This window comes from Choloepus didactylus, chromosome 3 (genome assembly GCF_015220235.1).
Source record: "Choloepus didactylus isolate mChoDid1 chromosome 3, mChoDid1.pri, whole genome shotgun sequence".
Taxonomy (NCBI): domain Eukaryota; kingdom Metazoa; phylum Chordata; class Mammalia; order Pilosa; family Megalonychidae; genus Choloepus; species Choloepus didactylus.
In genome coordinates, this window is record NC_051309.1 from 158,000,923 (window position 1) to 158,026,425 (window position 25,503).

Sequence of the window (25,503 nt, forward strand, 5' to 3'; positions counted from 1 at the left end):
TCATTCTCACACTCACAATGGAGAAGGCAATCTGTAACTGCAAATACCACTAAGTTCCTATGTAATGTCATTATGTCAAAAATTCTCTAAACCTTCATGTCTGTGTATTACCCTCTGCCTCATTAAGTACCATCAAGTGTTTTATGTAGCAAATAATATAAAATAGCTAACACATAAAAGAAAAAAGGATCCTATTAAGACATTTCACATTTGTCAAGCGTTCTACCAATTCTGAGGAAACTGGAGTCAACAACACAGAAACACACTGGATGGAACTTTGATTTGTGGTAAACAAAAATATTTAAGTTAGCCATTTAATAGTTTATTTGTGTTTTCTTTTTTAATCTTTAATACACTAAAGAGTACCCTGATGTTCAAGGAAAAAAGTCTCTGTTCTCATTTATCAAAAAAATGACTTTATTAAAGAAAAATCTTTCTGCCTTATTATCGTTCTATGGTTACTTTATATTTTAAGTTTTCCAAAGTTAACATTCAAAAGAAGTTAATCCTCTTAGGTACTTTGCGTGCGGTGGATAAGTTCCCACCAGATACTAATGGAGTCTGGTCACTGTCCACATAAAAGACTTCAGCCACAACTAGAGGATTAGTGGTTCCCATTCTGTCTGTTGAGAGAGGCAACATGCAATGGGCCTGAGCACCCCTGTACACTGTTGCTAAGTATGCCAAGAATGCAAGACCCTGACCACTCTTTTTCAGGTCTATTCTCAGCCTTTTTTTGCAGTTAGAAACCTTGAGAGATGAAGCAATGTCTTCCTTCCAACTGATTTTTAATCATTTACTGTCAACAGAGCAAACTTTTAAAAACTTATGAACATTATGAATATACATGTATTTCCTACACATGCATAAAGTATCCCTGCAAGGATACAAGAGAGTGTTAACAACAGATGCCCATGCAGTAAGAAACTAAACAACTGGAAAAACAGGGATAGGAAGGAAAGTTTAACACAAAAAATTAGTATCTTGAATTTTGAATAGGAATGTTTCCTATTCTAAATATTTTTTTAATTAATGGATTTGAAATGATAATATTGATAACACGTCAGTCTAAGAAAAAATTTTAAGCACACTTCCAAGAAAGCAGAATCCCCAAATGCCAGAAATGAAGGAACTAAAGGCCAGAGCTTGGCAATCACACAAAGTGATGCTAGAGCTCTTCAGGAGATTGAGGAGAGGGCACTTACACAGGAAGGCATTGGTCTCAGTAACCCAGGGAGGCTCTAGTGCACACAGAGGCAGAGCCATAGGTTTGCATGAAGAAGACAGCCTCAAGATTCCCTCCAAAAAAATCTCCTTCAAAGGGCTATAAACTCAGTGGAAAGGGAGATTAGGGAAAAAATTAATTCCACAAAGCTCAGGGAAATTGTGACACAGAATATCTGTCCCTGCGTATTCAGTCAGAATGCTGGTAATTCATAATTATATTAACCTAAAACATACAATATTAGAGCCATTAATACAATCAATCAAAACTTAACAGAACAAAGAAAACCAACAATTTTGGCTGATTTAAATTCTTGTACAAAGAGGACTATCCTCAGCCTCCAAGGAATTAGGAATGCAATTTGGAATCCAGTTTTTAACAAGTTACAAGCTACCAGAAAAGACCTCCCAAATCACTAAGTTGAAAAACTTAGTCAAAAATAAAGATCTCTTTTCAACAAAATAACTTTGATTTGTTTAGGGAATGATAACTGATATCCTCACGTGGTGTTTTATCAACAATGCTTAAAATACTATTCTCTAAACAACTATATGAACAAAAAGTTGTAATGACTATCTAAATAAGTGTAATGTGGCAAATAAAACAAATGTCTCTAACTTGACATCTTGCATTCAAGATTACCTTATAATTTGGGAGGGTGTCCTACTAAGATTTTTGTGCTCACTGGAGGATTTCTGAGACTGTGACCCTGGAGAATGACTAGAGAATGCAGGTTGTCTCATTCCTGAAGGATTCTGTAGTCGAGGAGGTAGTGCTGACGGGGCTTTTGTTGGCTTGCTTGGATTCTTTGGCCCTCTATAATCCATGTCTGTGAGAAGAACCCAAAAATATTTCATAATTTTATTATTATAAACAATCCCAAGTACCACCATCCCTAACCACACTCAACCCCACCCCCCAAAAAACAGTAACTTTCCTACCAGAATGGAAATTTTGAGTAGAAGCAGATGTTTTTTTCATCTTCTTCCCTGACACTGTATTCCAGCTTTCTGAGGGAGGTGGTTTGAGGTTCTTCAGTGATTGTCTTCAAAAGGGAAAAAGACTTGTAACAGCTTAAAGTACTGCTGGTAAGAATATCTACTTAAGTATTCCACAAAAAAGTACTTTATTTTCAACTTACATAAGCTAAAATTTTTCAGTTTTAGTTCTTATGTTAAAATCAAATTAGAATTTAAGTACAAACAGCATTTAGCAACCAGAAATAATTCTAATCAAATTAGATAACATAAATCAAAATCGTATTTTCTAATTTAGGAAGACATAAAATTAAAAGGCTATAATCACAAAGCAAAATGGGTATTATGTAAATAACTAATGATTATTAGTCTGGTTAGAAATGATAATAGTATTACAGTTAAAGTAGGGAAATAAAGTCCTCATTTTGTTACAGACACATACAAGCATCTATGAGGGAAACGGTGATGGCTGGGATTTGCTTTGAAATATTCCAGCTCCACCCTCATTTAAAAAACAAAGTGCCAGAGAGAATAAATTAGAAACGACTGCCAAATACTGTTAGTTGATGAAACTGTGATCATTAGATTGCAGTTCACTGTACTATCCTCCTTACATTTGTTTGAAATTTTCCATAATAAAGTTTAAGGTGTGATTTATCACCTTTTTCTCTAAGTAAAGGCAGCAGCAACTGAAACAAAAAGCGCCCTAAACTGTTTAACAGCAAACAAACCGTAATATTTTACTACTCCATCTGATAAACATTTACTGAATACTATCTATATGCAGTGCAGCACTGAATGAAATTAGAAATGAATATGGTCCAATGCCCTCCAGAACTACCACTGTTTATACAATCCCAAACCGCCTTTGTGAAGAATGGAACATTTTAAACAGCAAGCAATAAAACAAGTATTTTTATTTAAAATATGCCAAAGTGTAAAGCATTAAATTTGAACTCAATTTAAAGTATTTTTTTCTAAAGATCTAAACAAATATATTTTCTACACATAGGAAATATTTTTCATTGAATTTGCAAATACACAGGGCAATTCAGAGACTCATGATTACATTACACTAAATGGAAGAGTCAGTAAATGCCTTAGTTGAAGAATAGTACATACTTCTTTCCAAGTTCTTCAACCAAAACTGGTCCGTTCTCAGAGTAAACCCCTTGAATGTCTGCATTAGAAAATTTTCCATTGTGATCTAACCTAACCTGTAGAACAATTCCAGAAAGAAAGTCAGACACTTGCTTCCTGTGCATTATTGTTCAGTTTTCTAATTGTTATTCTGTTCTCAATTAAAGAGAAAATAAGTGTGTACATGTAAAAAGCAAAGCCAAGTTAAAAAGGGTATACAAAATAAGTCTATCTCCCCTGACCTCCCAGACAAACTTCTGCATCTCTCACTAAAAGAAAGAAAACAGCTTTTTCTTATTCTTCCTAAGTTTTCTAAATAGTTAAAGAAGTAGGAGCACAATTTATTAGTCTCCAAACAAGAGAGGCAGCATGGCCTGGTTCTGAATGCAGGGCTTTGGCACCATACACCAGAATTCCAGGCCTGGCTTACCAGCAGTAAGTAAACTTACCTTGAGTAAGTTACTTAAAAGTCTCACACATTGGCTTCCTTGTAGGCAAAATAGGGCTGATAATATCGCCTACATCATAGGACACCTGAAGAGGACACCAACTTGCACATGGCAACCACTCGACCAGAAAGCAACTATTATTATAATTATCTTCCGTTTTTCCAAAGGAAAAATGAATAGTAAAAATATTTAACTGTGACCTTTTTCTCCTTAAAAAAAGATTCATCATCTGTTCTCTAACATACAATCGGAATTACCCAATTGCCAATTACGACGAAAGAGAAAGACTTCAGGTTTCTTCCAAAAATCAAATTGTACACACTGAATAATGCAGCTGCCAATCAGTGCACTAGGAACACAATGTTTTAAACAACCCCCTACTTTTATTAGTAGTTGAAAGTCCTCAAGCTGAGGGTTCATTCTTCATTAATCCCAACAGGGCATTTTGCATACCTCCCCTCAAGAGTTTAACAATAAAAAGAATTTTTCTAAAATTGTTATCAACAGTTTAAATTACATCTTACACGTTTACCTGAGTAAACAAAAGTCACCTCTGAGTCATCAGTTTCCATAATTAAAATCTCAACTAAGTTTTATCCAAGTGAAATGATCAAGTAGTAGAAATAAACAAAATATTCTAAAAAAGGAAAACTAAAACAAGTATCTGCTTTACCGTCTACAATATCAACAGCGCCTACTTTACCAATGGCAACTTCAAACCTCAAAGGAAATATGCTTGATTATAATAACACAATTTTAACAATGCAGCATGAAATATAGAATAACACAATTTTAATGATGCAGCATTGAAAATAATCTCTTCTCTACTGGTGGGGATGGGTGGGGAAGGGTGTTTAAAGCCCTCAATTTACTTTCAAGTTTCCCATTTCACTACAGTAAAAGTTCTACAAACCGTTCTAAGATTAGAGCACATTTCTGACAATTCCGTAAGAAAGCACCCAAAATGAATCATATCCTCTTCCTCCTCTCCTTTTAAAGACCTAAGAATCAGAATATTGTTAAATGTTCTTAAAGTAAAGTCTATCACTGACGTCCAAGACATAATCAGATACTTTTCACAAAGGAAATGAGTGCTTCCTCCATATTTCAAGAAGAAATTTTTAACAATCATTACTTTAAAGTAGTTTAAAAAAGGATGACACTTTTCAATAGAGAGCATTTTTGACAAAAATTATTTTCCATATGACAATATTATTTCTGTTTTTGGACACAGTATTTTTTCATAAACAAAGATCAGAAAGGGGACCTTGGAAATTATCTAATCCAGAGTTTCTCCAACCTTAGCAATATTGACATTTTGGACCAGGTTAATTCTTTGGTGATGGACTATCCTTTGCATTATAGGAAGATTAACAGCATCCCATACCAGCAACACACCCCCTTTCCCAGTCATAACAAACAAAATGTCTCCAGACATTGCCAAATGTCCCCCAAGGGTGTCAAAATCCCTCCTGGTTGATAACCACTGATCTAATCTTTCCCTTTAACAATTAGCTACTCAGTACCAAATAATAGCTTATTTAAAGTAAATGGCAAGACACATTTTATGGTTCACTCTCCTCCCTCAAGCCAACAGGAAAAAAAAAAAATACACATTTATCAGAATTTTCCAGGACAACTCCTTTCATAAACAGAACAAAACAAATTGACCTATACAATCAAACTGAATCAATTTCAGTAAATTATGTGCCAAACTGTAATGAAAATACCTAAAATGTTGTTACTTTTTTGAAACAAGTAATATCAAAGGTGAATTGTTTTTAAAGAACATGTGAAAGGATGCCATAGTTTTAGATACATACAATTTAGTAATGCATTCAAATGTGTCAAAAGCTAATATAACAATTAAAACATATGATAATGCATAATAAATGTATTCTAAAATCCTAAAACAACACATCCAAATGACTGTTTTCTTTGGTTCCTATTAGAACAAACAAGACTTTAAGTAAAATCTTTTCTTCCTTTATACACATCACTTACTTGGCATTTTTCTCCAACTTCATACTGTAAACCAGCAGCGACAGAATAATCATGTTTTTGTTGAGCTGTAAACAGTAACAGTATAACATTAATTGGACTTAATTATTTTCAAGTGCCACAAAATCAAACTTTTAGGAAATGCATTGATTTTAACTGACCTTGTTTAGACTGCAGCCAAATTTCATATTCCACATTTCTATAGACTGCTGGATTGAGCGACTTAAGAACCTTTCTAGACAAAGAAAGGCTAGTAGAGTTCCTATTGTTCTTTAGGTGCTAAACAAACAAACCAACAAACAAAGCCAGGAAGTATAATTGACACAGAAATGCTTTTAGAACATTGTCGTTTGAGATATGTGTAAAAGTAAAGGGAAGAAAAATAACTTCAAAAATTAGAAAGTTGCCAAGAAATTCTACTAGATGATCCTGACTCAACTGAAAAGGTACCAGAAGAGAGAAAAATATTTATGACTATATATTCATATGCTTTTATATATTGAAGGAACTAGTTAAAACCATTTAAATAAAATACCTGATTGCCTGAAAGAGTTTAAATCCATTCACATCATTAACAGCGGTAGTTTTACTCCTGAAAAAAAAAAAGTTACATTAATACATGAAAACAAAAAATGTATTTGTATGTAATTACCTTTTAACCTCACATAAAAATCCCTAAAGCCAGAGCTGCCCTCCAAAATGAGCCCATATAAGTTTTAGCACAAGTGTATAGATATATGGATTTATATGCTTACACTTATAATGTACATGAGTGTGTATACTTATATATTTATAAGATATTAAGTTGAAGACTTTTATTATCAGTACTTTCTACTGGCGTAACCATCAACAAGAAAATAAAAATGGAAATCAACTGGAATGTAGGTGCGCAGAAATTTCAATGTAAAAATTTCCTTTCAATATTAAAGTGAGGCCCCATTAAACAGAACATTCCAACAAAATCACTTAGCTATCTAAAAAGGATTCAACAAACACTACCTAATCAAATAAAACTAAGGAACTGACATCACCTTTTGAATTTATCATAGTATGCATACCTACACACCATACTCTCATTCATTCAACAATTATTTGTGTGCCTACTGTGTGTAAGAGGCACTATATTAGGTGTTGTAGTCTAGGAGTGAACCAAACAGAGGAAATCTCTGCCCACATGAAATGTACAATCTAGTGAGAGTAAATACAAACTAAATAAGCAGTGTGTTAAATGCTGGCTAAGCACTATGGGGGGGGGGGTAGGAGTGACAATACTAAGACGCAGGCTGAAACAATTAAAAGGGGGATGAGGTAAGGCCTCGCCAAGATGACTTTTGAATAAAGAAGTAAAAGTGGTGAGGGAAATGCAAGTGATAAGACACTGAGGTGAGAAGGCAGCAGAGGGAAATGCAAGTGATAAGACACTGAAGTGGGAGAAAGTCGGACAAAGAGACTGGTGACGATGGAACAGGGTGAAGATGGAACAGAGTGACGACGGGTTGGGTGGGAAATGAGGTGACCTGACTTGCACCTAAAACGTGTTCTTCCGTCCTACAATTCATTCTTAATAATCAATCCCTCATCTTCGGCACAATCACCAAGTCTAAATGCAATAATACATAAGAGACTCCAACTATCTAGACTCTAGACTAGAACATCATCCATAATTTCTAATACTTGAGACTAACCAATATGAATGCTTTTAAAAGAATCCAGGAACAAGAATACAGTGACATCCTTGGTCTTCCCTTATCACTACCCTATGCCTATCTTGCCACGGTTATACAGCATTCTTTTCCCCAACTGAACTCTTGTTCTCCCTAAACCAGACATGACATGAATAAAAAGAAATATTAATAATGCAAGAACTACAACAGTATAAAAAGAACTGAGCATGATAATGAGTTCACCTTCCTGCACACCTTCTCCACCTTCCCTGTTAAACTTCAGCTCGCAATCCTCCAGGCTGCACTTTACCTGTTTCACCTACCGACTGCCATCTCAGATCCACAGCAGCAGAAACAGAAGAACACGTGCTAGAAGTTTCCCCCACCCAACCACAGGTAATAAGTTAGAATAAGCTAGTCATTCTCTCTTCCAACTTCTACTAGTCAATGACAAGTCTTAATCAGACAGTTGCCTAGAGGGCAACCATGGAACAGAATTTTTTCTGTGCAAAGTTAAGTCGATTCAAGGACTGAATTCACAACAGCACACAGATTCTTAACCTAACTGACTCCAGTTAGGAAGAATGGAGTCAATCAAATTTGAATCACACCCAGATTCTAACCTAACTGACTCAAGTTAGGAAGAAATGGAGTCAATCAAATTTTGAATCAGGATCAGAAAATTTAGTTCAACAAGGGCCTGGGAATCAAAGCTCAAAGGAGATATATTTTTTAAAGTATTAATTCAATAAAGAATTAGATATCCTAAGGCTTAAATTACATTGCTGTCTCTAGTTTCACAATGTGTAATGCCAAGTAGGATATTTTCATACTCTCAAACAGGAGGAATAATACTTATACTTCTAGTTTCACTAGGAAGGTAATAAGGTTAGTTGCTATAAAATATATGTACAAAGAGTAAACTTCCTAATGATGGTAACAACTAACACAGGCTGAACACTACTGTCATGGAACTAGGCTATGCACTTTACACGTTATCTCATTTACTTCTCATGAATTCTCCCCTTTGGGGAAACACTATATCCTTGCTTTACAACTAAAGAATTGAGGCTTCTTAATGAATTTAAATAACTTGTCCCAAGTCTAGTTACTTAGCAGAAGCCAGGACTGAAACCATGAATGGATGTCAAAGAGCCCGAAGTACTAACCACTACCCTACACTTCTTGTGTAGAAGAGAAAAATAAGCCTCCAAAATTAAGGTGGTGTTTATTCACAACCTAAACAGAGGCATTATCTAAAGTTGTTTACACATATATACTCCAACTTGGGACTTTTGTTATCTACAAATAAAAAGGGAGGCATTATCCAAGAAAGAAAACAATAAAAGTCAAGGAAATCCAAAATGACCATTTTAATCGTCACTGGACATGTAAACAATTGACGAGTTAACTTAAAAATTTTACAATACACACATATAGGCACAGCCAATCTCTATGCTCCAGACTATGTATCTTGATTACAGAGAAACAGATCCTCATCTACCAAAAACATCAGCTTTCAAAAGGAAACTGAATAGTACCATAACAGAAATCAGGTAAAACTAGTGGCAGAAATAATGAAACTTCTACTGCGGATCACTATATTTTATGAATACCATAATACTTTAATATATGAGACAATTCCATGCAGAAAAATAAAGACATTTTAGGATTTAAAATCATTCTTCTTCTTCTTTTTTTTTTTTTTAATTAGAGAAGGTGTGGGTTTACAGAACCATCATGCAGAAAATGCAGGATTCCCATAAACCACCCTATTAACACCTCGAATTGCTGTGGTAATTTGTTACAATTGACGAAAACACATTTTTATAATTTCACTATTAACCATAGTCCATAGTTTAACCTAAATTCATTCTTACTTGCAACTGTCATCCTCTGAATCTGATATTTCACTGTCGTTGATGGTTTCATCATCTACCTCAGTGGTGTCTAGTCCCATCAAGATTTTACTAACATCAGTTTTAAATACCTTCTCATACAGCAATTCATAAAGGAGAGCTGCAATTAGTAAAAGAGATTTTATGCAACATTAACTACAGGTATTTTTTTTTAATAGGAACAGAGCATAAAAATGAGATTGTCTATTGTCAGGCTTCTAAAATCCTAACTGGACACCTGCCAACATCTTATGGGCAGTAACACAATTTATATCAGAAAGCTGCCTAGACAACAATTAGAATTTCTTTCTGTGCAAAGCTATTAGTTCAAGATCATTACATAAAATATTGCCCTTCTTAAAATTAACAACAGAAAAAGGTATCACAACCATGAAGCAAGTGTGATAATGGGGAAAGCTAAACATGAATAGTGAGCAATTACTATATCCCATGCACTGTGCCAATAAAGCACTTCACACTTCCATATTTAATCCCAGCACAGCGAAGTATTATTATTGTGGTTGTATAGATGAGGAAAATGAGACTCAGAGATGTAATTATATAGCCTGCCCAAACTTAAAAGAGGGCCTTGGATGGAAAACACTAAAAAAACATTAGGACTGCCAGAATAAGGAACATGGTATACTACAGAGAACACGAGACGACAAGTCAGATCTAGTCTTAGCTTTTACACTAACTGCTATCCTTCACCTCAAGTTTCTCTAAAACAAGAGGATGCTTGGCTAAATAACCCAGCTCTGCATTTTATAAAATCTTGATAATTTTTTGTAAGGGATTAAAAAAGCAGCCACTGAAGGAAGCATATTTAAACACTTTTGCTGCTTAAGGAAAAACAAAAAACTCCAGCCCTAAAAACATGGAAAGATATTTTATAAAAAATCTGAAAACACACTACTTGTGAATTCCAGGATACTCATTTGGTATTATTATAATGAGATGTATGAAAACAAGTACACTAAGACCTGATGAACAATGAGCACCTACCCTTCTAAATGAGTGCCCAAAGGGATCACCTCCTCAGAGACCACCTTTCTTCCAGATTTTGGAAGGCCCTGAGAGGTACAGGGAAAGGCTGGTTCCATGAGCTTTCCTTCCCAAAGCTGAAACATCCATACTTGAAAAACGGGGGGAAGGGAGAGCACAGAGCCAAGAATACAGCTAAACTTCCCTAGCTCTAAATGGATGAATTAATTTAAAGAAACAATTTGCATTTCACATATATTTACTGGTTACTCCTAGGCTTAAGAACAAATTAAAAATCTGTTATATGAGCAGCACTACTGATTTACATGAATAATTTGTGCTTTGTCAAGATAGCTGATAAAGAAAATCAAGGTAGGAAGGGTCATTACTCTTCTACAGCAACAGTTCTCATTTGGGTAGGGGAGAGATTTTGCCCCCTCCACCGCCCACCCCAGAAACATTTGGCAAAGTCTGGAGATATTTTTTGATCATCACAGTGGGGGGAGAGGAGAAGGGTGCTACCAGCATCTACTGGGTAGAAGTCAGGGATGCTGCTAAACATCCCATAATGCACAGGACAGAACCACACAACAAATAACTACCTGGCCCAAAATGTCAAAGGGCCGAGATTAAGAAACCCTGCTCCAGAGACAAATGCAATCAAATGCCTAACTTGCTCAGTCATTTGAATTTTCAAGCTATACATTAACAAGCTTTAAAAATACACAGAAATCCTTATTACTGAAATTCCTGGAAGAAAAAAAAATTGCATTTTCAAGTCAAATTTTAACTCCGTTTTTTCCTATTGAAAAAGTTTTTATAATGGTATTAATATTTTTGGTAACCTAATTGTTAGAAATATCTTTCATGTTAGACAGAAGACTTGTTTGCATTAAGGCTGTATAACTTCAGAATATAATTTCCTATATAAACAGGAATAATACTTACACTGACACATAGCAGAACTATCTTTATACTTTATTGGATAGACAATATCATAATGATTTCCATTTGAAAAACACAGTAATACCTAAAAAGGAAAAAACACACATTTCAGCCCTTCATAACAAGACATTTACATAGCAACATGTTTCCATTGCTTCTGTATTATCAGTAGATAATCTCCAAATAGAGTAATTATTTTAGAAGCAACCTAAAGCTCCAACATGGTCACCTGTGGTACATCCTATGCTGAAATGTTATGCAGTCAATAAATCAAAAGGTTCTTAATGACTTGGGGAAATGTTTATGGGCTTATGAAAAAGACACAATTAATGAAACAATGTGATTTCAACTCTTTAAAGAACAAGAGAGCTAAGATACTGGGAAAAAAAACATATACCAAAACCTGATTAATGCCTACTTCTAAGCAAGGAGAATCAAAGGTAAATTTTTCTTCTGCTGCTTTACAGTGTGTCCAGTTCTTTCTAAATAGTCAATTACTTATGCAAAGAGAAATGCACTAGATTTTGTTTAAAATATGTTGTATTCCAAAAATTGTACCAGAAAGGCCAGATCCAGAGGAAAGCCCGCTGGAAAGTCCCACCTCATTAAGGTAGTATGTGTTTCACTCTGTTCCCCTCCTTTTTACCATCATTAGCATGGTGACACACAAGTCACTCAACTTGGCCTGCATGATTCCAAAAAGCCAATTAAAACAAAGTTCTCGTATAATGAATCAGTAGAATTTTTCTTTTTCTAGGCTTCACAAAAACTTCCCATTCTTACTGCTTTGTGACTGGTTAATATAATAACACTTCAGTGAGGGAATCATCTTTTACATTGGGAAATATGAGTACCAACATATTCATGGATGCCATGGTAGAATCTATTTTCACAAGTTATTTTACTATTTAATGTTTATATCCACTAGTGTCATACCAAATTTTTTCCTCTACTGAAATGTTATGAAAGCATTCAAAACCCAGTGATTTGTAGCAGAAAAACACACAAAATATGATTCAATTAAAAGTTGATAAAAAAATTTATTACTAGGAACTTGAAAAGATTAATAGGAACTTTTTAAAAGCTCAGAACAACATAACATTCATGTAGTAATCGTTCCAAACAGTCACTTAAGTATTAGAGCTTAGATAGTCAAGCTGGCAATCAAATGGTTATTTTACTTGAATCCTTTAGAGATGTTTAGAAAAATTCTTACCTTTTCAGGAAAATTATTTTCAGTTACTTGTGAAGGAGAAACATTTGGCTCCTGATAAATTATAAAATCTTTCCTGAAAATAACATTTAGAAATTATTTCTGATGGAATATACTCCATGAATTTAGATTTAATAATCCATTCATTTGTCAAGTGCTGATATGTGCCAGGCAATGTGTTCTAGGTGCTGGAAATATAGCAGTAAATAAAAGATAGTAATGAAATAACCAAGTTGTAAAATAGCTAAGTAAAAGTATCTTTTTTAAATAAAAATTAAAATATAAGTTGAACATTTATAACTTCAGATATAATTCTAAAAGACCTCAGAAACCACAGAAACTGTGAAGATGAAATTAACAAAGGCATCTTAAAAGATGACGCAAAGTATTCATCTGCTACCTGTACTGAGCAAAGCAGTAAAATTGAATAATATGGCGTTTTAGTTCTGTTCTAGTGGCCATTCAATCTACAAGCCCTGAGAAAGTGAGAAATCATTTTTGTATAAAGTTGGTTAGTGTATATGACATAGCCTGGAAAATATTCTGTACCCCTTTCCAAAAATATTTTGAGAATTAAAATTCTAAACCTTCACGTATCTAAATGTCAAAATCTAATGTATGCGATTAAAAAACTAAAAACTTAGAAAAGATGCTTCAAAACCAAGTGTATAAAATGGCTTTGCTATTTTAACATTTTTAGGATAATGGAATATACTAATTTCCCAATGATTTTTTTTTTCGTTTACTTAAGTTATTACAGTGTTTACCTGTACATAAGAGAAAGGGCACTTATTTCCACTTGTCCAACCCATTCCTGTATTGAAGAAAAAAACAGGGTGGCATATAACTGTCTCGTACTTTTTTACAATATACCTCTGCTAAAAAGTTATTAGTATTGTCAATATTATAAAAACATTCATATAAAACAGGCTGCAATACATAGTCAGGAGTAATTTAAGTCTCCATCCCAAAAATCCTTGGTAGCAGGCTAGAATGACAGCTCATATTGGTATGGTAAGACCACCGGAGTAGCTTCTGTGAGCTGAGAATATACTAAAGGCAATGATAAACACAGTCTTTCAACCTAGCACCCATGACAGAGCCAGGCACACAGTATGTGCCCAAAAAAATGAATGTTGAGCAGAAGAATTCAGGAATCAGAAGGACAAGAAAGAGCAGGTTTCTTCTCTTCAGAGTAAATCAAAACGCAAAGAGAGGAATATCCCAGCAATCATTTCAAAATAAGGTAGAATCCCAAAGGGAGTCACTTTAAGCCTTTCTGGAAGGGAAATGGCCAATTGATGTCAAAATTTAAAATGTCTATATACTCTCTGACCCAGCAATTCAACTTCTATAAATCTATCCTAAAGAAATATTTCATATATCCACGAAAGTAAATGTATATAAACAAAGGATGCTCACTGTAGCTATTTGTAAAAGTTAAAAACAACCACCCAACTAAACAAACAAAACAGAAACCCTAGGATTCTACCATTAGTTAAGTTACAAATAATTTATGGTTTATCCACACTATGGGACATCACACAATCAGTGAAAAGAATGAGGTATACCCATCTGAACTAAATTGGAAAGATCTCTCAGACTATTAAGTTAAAAGAAACAAGTCACAGTAAAATTGGTATAAAAGAAAAAGAAGGGGAAGAGAAGGATGCATCACAAATTCCTGACAGTGGAGAACAGAGAGTTCAAGATGGGGGAAATGAAGTATTTTCATCCTTCATTCTATATACATCTATATTTTTTAATCTTTTGTCAAGAGAATGTATTTCTACATTACTTGTGAAATTAGTAAAGAACACCAAAAATCACTAAAAACATTGAGCTATGATAAATGAATGCTGTCACTTTTTCCTTTAAAGAAAAAACATGAGATAAGGAAAGAATCTTAGACCATATTTTGGTCTCAAACAAAGGCAATCTTTCCCCAAGAGACTTTTCTTTTTAATAGCTCTTAAAAGTTGGCTCTGGTTTTCAAAATGAAATAGGTGCCATATATTAAAATAGATTTCTTAAAATAGGCCTCAGCCTAACAATCATGGCTTCTCACTAACTGCTACAAGTGACATCCTCTGGTGGAGAGGAAATCCTTCACTGATAAGGAGTTTTCTTAAATCACAAACACAACCTATATTTCTAGTTTATCTGAAATGCATTACATCAACTTCAAAAATGGAAAACTATACCAACAGTATCAACAAGAAGCTGCTTCCCAGACAACATACCTTTTTATATGTATTTAATCTTCAGAACAAATTTTGTGACAGGCTGGTTCGGTAAACAATAGCTATCATAAAATCTTCTTGTTTTTCCTAACCAGGATCAGTTTTAAATGATAAAAAATGTTCTACCATTGTTTTCCACCTTAAGGCTATAATTTTATCTTTACTCAGCAGTTTTTATTATGTTTGACATAATTCCTTGTTGGCGGTGAGATTAAAGAATTTCTGCAAAATCTGTTTTAACTAATGAACCACAGAATACCAAAAATGTGTAATTTACATGTTCTTAAATAGTCATCAAAATTAAACGCTTTTACTCCTCAAAAAATGTTGAGAAAATGAAAAGGCAAGACACGAAACAAGAGAAAAGATTTGCAAAATATATATATCCAATATAAGACTATATCCAGTATAAACAACTCTTATAATTTAAGAAGACAAGCACCACAATAAAAAAAAAAAAAAATAGGCAAAAAGCTATGAACAGAGAAAACTACAAATCGCACTAGGAAAAACAAAGGTATGGCCCAAAGGAACAAACTTACACATCAACTGAGATACAGGAATTGAAACAATTAAAGATCTTCAAATAAATATGCTAAATCAATTCAAAAACCAATTCAACGAGATGAGGGAAGATATGGCAAAAGAGATGAAGGATGTAAAGAAAACACTGGGTGACTATAAGGAAGAACTCAAAAGTTTGAAAAACAACTGGCAGAACCTAAGGAAATGAAAGGTAAAACACGAGACGAAAAATACAATGGAGGCATACAACAGAAGATTTCAAGAGGCAGAAGAAAACAGTAAGAAACTGGAGAACAAGACACCTGAAATCCTACACACAAAAGAACAGATAGGGAAAAGAATGGAAAACATGTGCAATGTCTCAGGGAACTGAATGACAACATGAAGCGCATCAATGTACATGTCCTGGGTGTCCCAGAAGGAGAAGAGAAGGGAAAGGGGGCAGAAGCAATAATGGAGGAAATAATCAATGAAAATTTCCCATGTCTTATGAAAGACATAAAATTACAGATCCAAAAAGCACAGCATACCCCAAACAGAAGAGATCCGAATAGACCTACACCAAGACACTTAATAATCAGATTATCAAACATCAAAATCAAAGAGACAATCCTGAAAGCAGCAAGAGAAAAGCGACCATCACATACAAGGGAAGCGCAATAAGATTATGTGTGGAATTCTCAGCAGAAACCATGGAAGCAAGAAGGCAGTGGTGTGATATATCTAAGACACTGAGAGAGAAAAATCGCCAACCAAGAATTCTATATCCGGCAAAACTGTCCTTCAAATATGAAGGAGAATTTAAAATATTCTCTGACAGACAGACAATGAGAGGGTTTGTGAACAAGAAACCTGCTCTACAGGAAATACTAAAGGGAGCGCTACAGCCAGGTAGGAAAAGACAGGAGTGAGAGGTGTGGAACACAAGTTTGGGTGATGGTAGCACAATAATGTAAGCACACTGAAAAAAGATGACTGTGAGTATGGCTTAAAGAGGAAGGATAGGGGGACATGTGAGACACCAGAAGGAAAGAGGGAAGATAAAGACTGGGACTGTATAACTGAGTGAAACCTAGAGCAGTCAATGATTTTGATAATATGTACAAATATGTTTTTACATGAGGGAGAACAAATGAACGTCAACCTTGCAAGGTGTTAAAAATGGGGTGGTATCAGGGAAAAAATACAATCAATGCAAACTAGAGTCTATAGTTAACAGAAACGTTGTATTACACCTCCTTTAATGTAACAAAGGCAATATACCAAAGCTAAATACCTATAAGAGGGGGATGTAAGGGAAAGGTATGGGATTCTTGGCATTGGTGATGCTGTCTGATTTTTTAATTGTGTTTTATTTTAATTTCATCTTTTCTTTTGTTGCTTTTTGGCTGTCATTTTTTTTCTTTTCTTTTGTCTTTCTACTTTTTTTTTTGACTCTTCCTCTTTTTTGGTGGAAGAAATGGAAATGTCCTTATATAGACAGTGGTGGTGGTGGTGAATACATAACTATGTGATTATATAGGGAACCACTGATTGTTTACTTAAGATGGAATATATGATGCATGAATAAAACTGTCTTTAAAAAAAAAACAGGTTGATGGATGAACCTTCAGGATATGTTGAGTGAAATAAGACAGACACAAAAGGACAAATATTGCAGTCTCACTGATATGAACTAATTATAATATGTAAACTCATAGACATGAAATATAAGTTACCAGCATATAGAACAAGTTTAAAGAATGGAGGCAGGTTGCTTATTAAGAGCAGAATGTTCAACCAGGTTGCACTTAAGTGACTTAAGTGTTTGGAAATGAACAGAGGTGATGGTAGCACGTTTCTGTGAGAATAACAGCATTGAATGGTGTGTGAATGTTGTGGAAAGGGGTAATTTACAGTCATGTATGTCACCAGAAGGAAAGTTAGAGGTTAAAACCTGGGAATGTATAACACAGTGAATCTTGCAGTGGACAATGTCTGCGATTAACTGTACAAATATCAGAAATTTCTTTCATGAATTACAAAAAACATATGATGCTATTACTAGAAGTTAATAATAGAGGGATATATGGGGAAAATGTACCTATTGCAATCTATATATTACAGTTAGTAATATTTTAATATTCTTTCATCAACAGTAACAAATGTACTATATCAATACTATAAGTCAATAATGGAGGGGGCATGGGTATGAGAGGATTTGAGTTTCCTTTTACATTTTTATTTCTTTTCTGCAATAATGAAAATGTTCTAACATTGAAAAAAATAGTTAACTGTGGTGACGAATGCACAACTATATAATGGTACCATGAAAAACTGATTGTATACTTTGGATGATTGCATGGTATGTGAATATTCTCAATAAAACTGAATTTTACAAAAAGCTATGGACAGACATTTCACAAAAGAAGATGTATGAATGGAAAATAAGCACATGAAAAGAGCTCAGCATCATTAAATGTTAGAAATATGCAAGTTAAAATCACAATGAGATACCATTACACAACCACGAAAACAGCAAGTTAAAAAGACTGGCAATACTAAGTGCTGGTGAAAATGTGGGGTAACTGGAACCCTCATATACTGCTTAATGGGAAAGCAAAAGAGTACAGCCACTTTGGAAGCTTGGCAGTTCTCATTAAGTTAAATATACATTTACCTATGACCCAGCAATTCTGCTCCTAGGTATTAATCCAAAAGAAAACATATGTCCATATAAAGACTTATAAGCATATGTTCATAGCCATTTCATTCCAAACAGGCTCAAATCATAAAGAACCCAAATACCCATCAAGCAGTGAATGGATAAATAAATTGCAGTACATCCATACAATGGACTACCACTCAACAATAAAAAGGAACAAACTACTGATACACAACAAAAATATGAATGAATCTCAAAATGTTTTCACTATGCTAAATGAAAGAAGCCAGTTATATAAGACTACATACCATATCATCCCATTTATATGAGTCTAGAAAAGGGAAAACTTAGAGATAGGAAGCAGATCACTGGTTGCCAGGAGCCAGGGACTAGGGGGAGGGGATTACATACAGCAAAGGGGCATGAGAGAAATTTCCAGACATCAAATACCATACTTGATGTTTGCTGTAGTGGTTACAACTGTATAATTTATCAAATCTCATCAAACTGTATAATTAAAATTGGTGAATTTTATTGTATGTCAGTTTTACCTCAATAAAGCTGATAAAAATATATTTTTGCAAAAGTTTAAGGAATTCTTCAAAATACTCCACTGGTATTTTAGCTACAAGGACAAAGATGCTTTCTCTGAAAACCAGATAAGGCAATGGAGTTTATCCTCCAACTATACTGCTCTTTTCATGTTACACATTTCATATATATCAGAGAAAAAGATTAAGATTTATAAATATTTATTGCTAATGACAAAGAAGAAACAATTATTCAGGAGGTCCCTAAGACATCTGGAGGGAAGGTATGATCAGACTAGGGAGGAGATTGTCTTGGAAATAAGAATTTCTGGGCTTTTCAGGAAAAACTCGGCCAGCCAACAAATTGGCACAGACAACCTGTCCCACTTGCTCAAAACTGCAACTTTCACTCCTTTCTCTCCCACAGACCCCCCAAATCAAATCAGTCTCAGTTCAGTTCATGCTACCTCATTTCCCTCTGTTCCCTTCTCTCCACTCCTATGCATCTATCCTGGTTCAGTCCTTCACTGCCCTTTGCATGCTATGCTCTATGCTCCAGCCAAACTGAACTCTTCTCTGAATCTGCCTTGCACACAGTTTTCACTGCTTGGAATACCTGTCAGTCCAGGCACTTCTTACTCAGAATCTATTCATACACCACATGCCAACTCAAAAAGTCTTGCTTTACTGCCCAAGCTGGAAATAAAACTAAGAATGCCTATGGCCCATGTCTTCTCTACTACAGAGAAACTCCTTGAGAACCACATCCAAATCCCAGTTATTTCTGCATCCCATTGGTGCCTGGCAATTCTCAGCCCATAACAGGCACTCAAATTAGTGTTAGGGAATGAAATGGAAGTGTTCAATGGAGACACCGATCATTTACCAAACATCCCTGTTCTTATGTTACATTCCCGTTAGTCCCCACTTGACTCTTTATAGTTTTTCCTTTACTAATGTTATTTTTAACTTAACAGTGATCACCTCTGGGGATAATGGAAAACCCTAATGTTCCACATGCATTCCATGATATCTGGAATTTTAAAATGAAAATATTAGTTTCATAAGCAGAAAGAAAAGATGGAAAAAAACTTTTAATTTGAACATAAATGAAAAAGTGTGGCAGCAAGACTTGGTGGAGAAGTACTGTCCTTTTCTCTAAACAGTCTCTTCTCCCTTCTCAAGCTAATAAAGTGAAATGGAAGCTCCATAAAAGAACTGTCATCTCTGTTGCCTAAGGAAGCAATTAAACCTTGCCCTGTCAACCAAGCTCCATAGAAACATAAAACACAGCATCTTAAAATCATCATCAGTGTTATTTTAGATCTTTTTAGCTACATTAACATGCCATTATGACAAAGATAGAGATAGCAAAACTCTGTCCTTAGTGAGGCAACCCTGGCACACAGCTCCAACTGCCTTCTAATGAAATGCTGCAAAAAAAGTGCCCCTAAAATGTTTGTAACGAAGAGTACACTGTCGTTGGAACAGTTTCATATATTGTAATATTAAACTCCCATTTTAATGAATTTTGAATGTAAAATTTGCATATATAAAAATAGAAACATCTATATTAGATCACTGCATACCTGTGGATTTTCCAAACGTTTTAAATACTCTTCAAATGACCCTTCTATAAACTGTAAAAAAAAAAAAAAAAAAAAAAGTTTCACTTTGAATTACTGAGTGCTTACACAAACCTAGGATACATCAGTAACAGTAAAAAAAAAAAAAAAATTTTTTTAAAGGGGGAGAGAACCTAATTATAAAAAATACATACAAATATACAGGCAGGACCTGGAAGGCAAAGGGAAAGGACACTCCAGAGATAGGAACCTTGTGGTGCAAGGAAGAAATGAGAACACTGTGTTGTGGAGACGGGTAAACTAGCCAGGGAGAAGCAGGTGACTTGAGGGGGACAGCAGATGTGGGAGGGGAACCTAAACAGTGCCTGTTTATACAGGGCCTTGAACCCAGCAGAACCCTTGACTTGAGGGTGAAGATAATTCAGTGTCATTGCAGGTGACATTCGGAATATAGAAACTTTAAGACAAAGGCGGTACTTTTGGAAAATTTGGTAGTGGCTAGAACAGAAGACAATAAAACAAAGACAGATACGCTAAGAAATATTATAGCTTCATAACACAGGTATGAAGTATTTATCATCTCTTAAGTAAGTTATACTAAAAAAAGGGATGAGATCTAATAATGTAGAAGTATTTTGAAGAATCAACAGAATTTTTTTATAATTTGTCTGTTATTTTAACATAAAAATAAAATGAGTTAATATATTAAAAGCTATAAGATAACCTAACTTTTTTGTTCTTCTCACAGCAAATGCACTAGTTTAAAAGAAACTCCAAAATGTATGTGTGGAACACCAAATTGAATCTTATTTAAATTACAGTCCCAGTTAATTGAACAGAGTGATATACTTAAAAAAATAAAGTACTCTCCCCAGTGTATAAAAATCTTTCAACGCCTATAGATTTTTTACAGACAATTCACTGTCAAATTTCCAAAAGGTATCCTATGTTTCAACACTTATTTATAATCAAATAGCCAGACATTTTAAATATCCTACCAATCAGATGCTTATTTATAGACTAAAAAGCAAAACAAAAAAACAGAACCTCTTAAAGTTGGAAGGGACCTAAGCGGTGTTCTTAATGCAAGACCACATCCAATCCAAGATTCTCCTTTCTAATAGGAAAAGTGTCCATCTAGGCCCTCACTGAACATTGTCAGTGACAAGGAACACCACTTCCCACAGCAGCCCTTTCCAATACAGAAGAGAAACTGTTAGAAGGTCCTTATAATAAAGAAAGTGAAAAATTTTCCCCCTGGAACGTTCAACTTCCAATCATTCCTCATAAGGTTATACAAAATAAATACATGCAAACTATTTAAAACAATGCTGACACTTGACACTCAACCAATGTTAGTGATTTTCATTATTATTAATATTATCAGTTTTACCCTCTGGGGCCAATAATGATCAATTTATTTGGACTTTCTTCAAATATTTAAAGACAATTATTACTCCACAGTTTTCCACTACACAATTGTTTTCTTTCACATCCTTAACATTACCAGTTTTTTAATAAGACAAGGTTTCAAATTCCCTGAAAAAGCAGGTAATTATTCTTCTTGGTATATATTACTGTCACTCTTAAGGCAACCAGAAAAACACCACCAGTAATAATATTCTGCTTGAATAAATACAGGAACACCAACCCAAGAACACCTCCAAACTAAAAACTTTTAAACTATTAAGTCTGAGAATTAAGTTATTTGCAAAGTATTGATGTTCCTTACCCATCAAGAGGGAAAAAATGCCAATGAAAGTTGTTAAGTGACATAATTCTAGGTCATAAAACCAATAGTCAGTAAATCCTATAAGGCTTTCAATGTAAAATGAAAATAGATGACTGTGGCATCTCATTTAACAGCCAACTATACACTACTGAAAAAACTGGTTGTTTTACAACATTCTACTATTAATCATCTACCTAATAAGTGTTCTGATATATCATTTCATGATGATAAGCCGTGAATTTTTTTTTTTAATCTGTAAATGTCTTCTGATAAAAGTAAGGGCTCAGTATTACTTACACTCAGCATACTTTTTATATTTCAAGTCAGAATTTTTAAAATTCATATGGGTTTACAAAGCCCAGAAACCTCTATTAACCACAACACCCAATTCCCTGACCATGTCAGGCAAAGCTTGCTCTTAATACACAAGGACCCTGCCCTGGTCTTACCCTTTTTAGAAGCTTTCTAAATGTCTAAATAAATGAATATCCCAAAGTAGCTTTAAAAAGATCACAGGTGAATATAACTAGATTTCAGTAAGGGTTATTTTCTAAATCTGCATTAAGATCTAGCCTGTAAAAATTCACACTAGACCACTTCTAAAAGGTTGAAATGTAAATGCCAAGTTAAGACAGTTTTACATGTTTGAAACAACAAATTACCTCTTCAAATTTCTCTCTGTTTTCTCGAAGATAGTGAATACAGGCCATTCTGACTTCAACATGGCGAGACTGAGAGTGCAACACCTAAAAAAGAAAAGCAAGCTATAGAGTATTTTTGTTAAAAGCAAATATAAGTTACAACCTATGCCTTCTTTAGACCCATCAATAGGTATCAGTCTCCCTCCCTTTCCCTTTCTACAATTTTAGATCTTATTCCCACCTCTTCCACTACACAGTGATGACATGACACAAATTTTAAAACGGTAGCACTTTCAGGTCACCAAAATCACTCCTATCAGGAGGTGAACTTAAGACACTTTTCTTTATTGGCCAGCCCTCTGCTGTAATTTTGCTCTTCACAAAGCAGGGCTTACAGGATCCTATACTTGTGAAAAAAGTGAGCAAATAGGCAACTTCAACAGGAATCCTCCTTGAGGCATTATGCCTGTAGAATTCCCTTTTCCAGTAATTTTGAATGTATTAAGTGGCTTTATGTAGAAATTTAAGTCCACCATGGTCTCAGAAAAATTAAAGTGCTCATTCTTAAATCCTCAATTATTATGCCTACAAGACCCTTGACAGTCCAAGTGAGCAGCATGCAGGATACAAATATGCCGCTGTATTGCCATCTCAAGCCTTGGGATTTGCTCTTATGTCCAGAATCTTAAAGCACCATCTGAAATAAGCTGCCCTACAGAGTATGATCCAGATCCTCTCATGCTGCAGCCTCTGTTTTCTTTTGTTAAACAACTAGTTCAACAAAAGGATAATGTCCACTGGCATCTTATCTTTTACTAAAATTCTGAGGCTTTGGTTTGAAACAAACTAATATTTCTTATCAGATGCTTAGGCACCCCCTTTGACTAGCCCTAATACTTTAGCTACCATGCTTAAAAGAGGAGATTAAAATTACTTTGTATACTAGGTGTCTCTAACAAGGTGTCCCTGACACCTTAAAGCGGCAAGGTAAAAAAAAAAAAAAAAAAAAAAAAACCCTGACACACTGGAATAACCACATCTCAAACTACCATCAAGCCCTCTCTTGAGAATTTTACTTATAGAAAATAGCTTTAAAAGTTATGGCTCTACTGAGTGGTTTTCCCCTGTGTAAGAAGAGAATTCAAAAAAAGGGAGGATCTAGCTGCACAGTTTGGATAACAACCAAGGCTCATTTACACCCACAGAACCACAGGTACAACTGTCTCTGCAGCCAGTATGTCTTATTACATTCAGATGCACTGAAGATATACTACTAGCTGAGGTTAGAGTTTGTTTTCAGTATACTACCCAGTTTCCAACTTAAATGAGCATACCTTCATTACTGTCTTGTGACACTAGAGAAAAAGCACTAAGCTTCCAGCACTGGACTGTCCACTACACAATTCAACTGCCAATTCAACAAATGTCATTTAGCAAAACTTCTTTCACAGTAGCTATGTTAAACACTATTATGATTCAAGATGTATTAGTTTGCGTAAACCACAGTGCTATTTGATAGGGCTTTTCCTGCTGTTAGCAACGTGAAACTAGTCTTAAAACCATTTACTTAGCAACAGGTGGCAGACACAAGTAAGCACAGCTCATTTTCCATCAAAAACAATGGCAAGCATATATTGGTTTTTCTCTCTTCTTACAAAGATTTTGGCACATGAAATCTGAACCTGTTACTCAGAAGTACAATTCTCAGCAATGTTCACAAAGTGCAGAGGTACTGGTGCTTTACAAAACTTTACAAAGCAAGAGAACTCTACACTGCAAGAGAAGCAAGGTCAAATGACAACTTTTTAAAAAGAAAATTACTGTGCAAGTTCAAGGAAACTCAGGAAGAATTCAAATGGTTTGACAAATACCTATCTTTGCAAATTATTATATGCATGAAATAAGCTAGAACTAGGCGCTTCTCCCATTTTACTTGGAACAATACAGTGATAAACACCGGGAAAGGCTAAGACACATTGCTTTAGTAAGTCCTCTAAGAGTGGCCTATTTTTAGCTCCATAACTGTGGAGCTGATTCAGGTCAAACCTCCTGCAGGTCGAATTCTACAAGCACATAAAGGAAAAGGCCTATCTTTCCCTGTCTAAATCAGGTAATTTGGAGGGAAAGACTACTCCTAACTCATGTCTCCATCTCTGTAAAGACTGCCATTAAATTACTTACTGAATACTTAGAAAAGAGGAATATTTATATTGATTTTATAGGAGAAATTGTTGACCAAAAAAAATAAATAAATCCTTTGTACACATTTTCAAAGGGCAGCCTGAGGCCAGTGTTACTTCCCTTTTCCCCATAAACAGTCTGCCTTTGGCTATGATGGCTACACCCATAGTCCATGTCTACTGAAGCAGTTCAGTGTTGAGCTTTCCAAGCTCAGTACTAAACATCATTCACATAATTGGAAAGTATTTCCTTATGTCTAATCTAAATTCCATTACAACAAGATACACTAAAAATGTGTTCTCTGATGTAAGCAGTGATTTCTGAGTTTAGCTAACTGTTGCCCTTTCTACTAGAAAAAAAATTTTTTAGAGATCCGTTTCTACCTCCTTCCTTACAAAACTCCTGCTAAAGCTAACAGTATGTATAAATATGGGCTGAAATCACTCCCACCTCTTCTCTCAGCTTCCAGAGATGCTGAGGATTTTAGGGAGGCTGAGGAAGAAGAAGGACATGGAAATGGAAAATTCACCCGTGCACACGTGCGTTTGTTTATGAAGGAGGGAGACAGAGTATACACCACAGCAACACTGGAACATCCTATTTTCTAATAAGAAAAACCAAATGGAATTGAAAAAGATAAGAGCTTGATCTGGGGAGCTTTAGGAAGAAAGCCTGAATAACAATGCCTGCAATCTAATGAAAATGGTTTATACCTGTGAAATCAATTTCTTGTTTAAAGACTTGATGCTACCGAAGTGAAAAGTAATGACTGGTCTGTGAAGTTTAAAAAAAAAAAGAGGATAAACTCCCTAAATGTTCATTAAGTAAAATATTTACTCACAAACTTTGAAAGCTAACTAGCATTCAAAAAAAGGCGAGAAAAACAATCACAAAAACCCCACCAGGCAGGGGCGGATCTTAAGCC

General features: G+C 34.8%; 1 protein-coding gene across 1 annotated transcript in view; it reads right to left on the bottom strand.

Annotated features, from left to right (window-relative positions):
• OTUD4 (OTU deubiquitinase 4) overlaps nt 1-25,503 on the bottom strand; it is a 43,521-nt gene that overhangs the window by 16,383 nt on the left and 1,635 nt on the right. Inside the window, 13 exon segments of the mRNA XM_037830743.1 lie at nt 1,868-2,054; nt 2,167-2,270; nt 3,325-3,419; nt 5,796-5,860; nt 5,954-6,071; nt 6,328-6,344; nt 6,347-6,384; nt 9,337-9,475; nt 11,287-11,368; nt 12,500-12,572; nt 13,264-13,310; nt 20,028-20,078; nt 22,419-22,502. Coding sequence (XP_037686671.1) covers nt 1,868-2,054; nt 2,167-2,270; nt 3,325-3,419; nt 5,796-5,860; nt 5,954-6,071; nt 6,328-6,344; nt 6,347-6,384; nt 9,337-9,475; nt 11,287-11,368; nt 12,500-12,572; nt 13,264-13,310; nt 20,028-20,078; nt 22,419-22,502 — 1,100 coding nt within the window.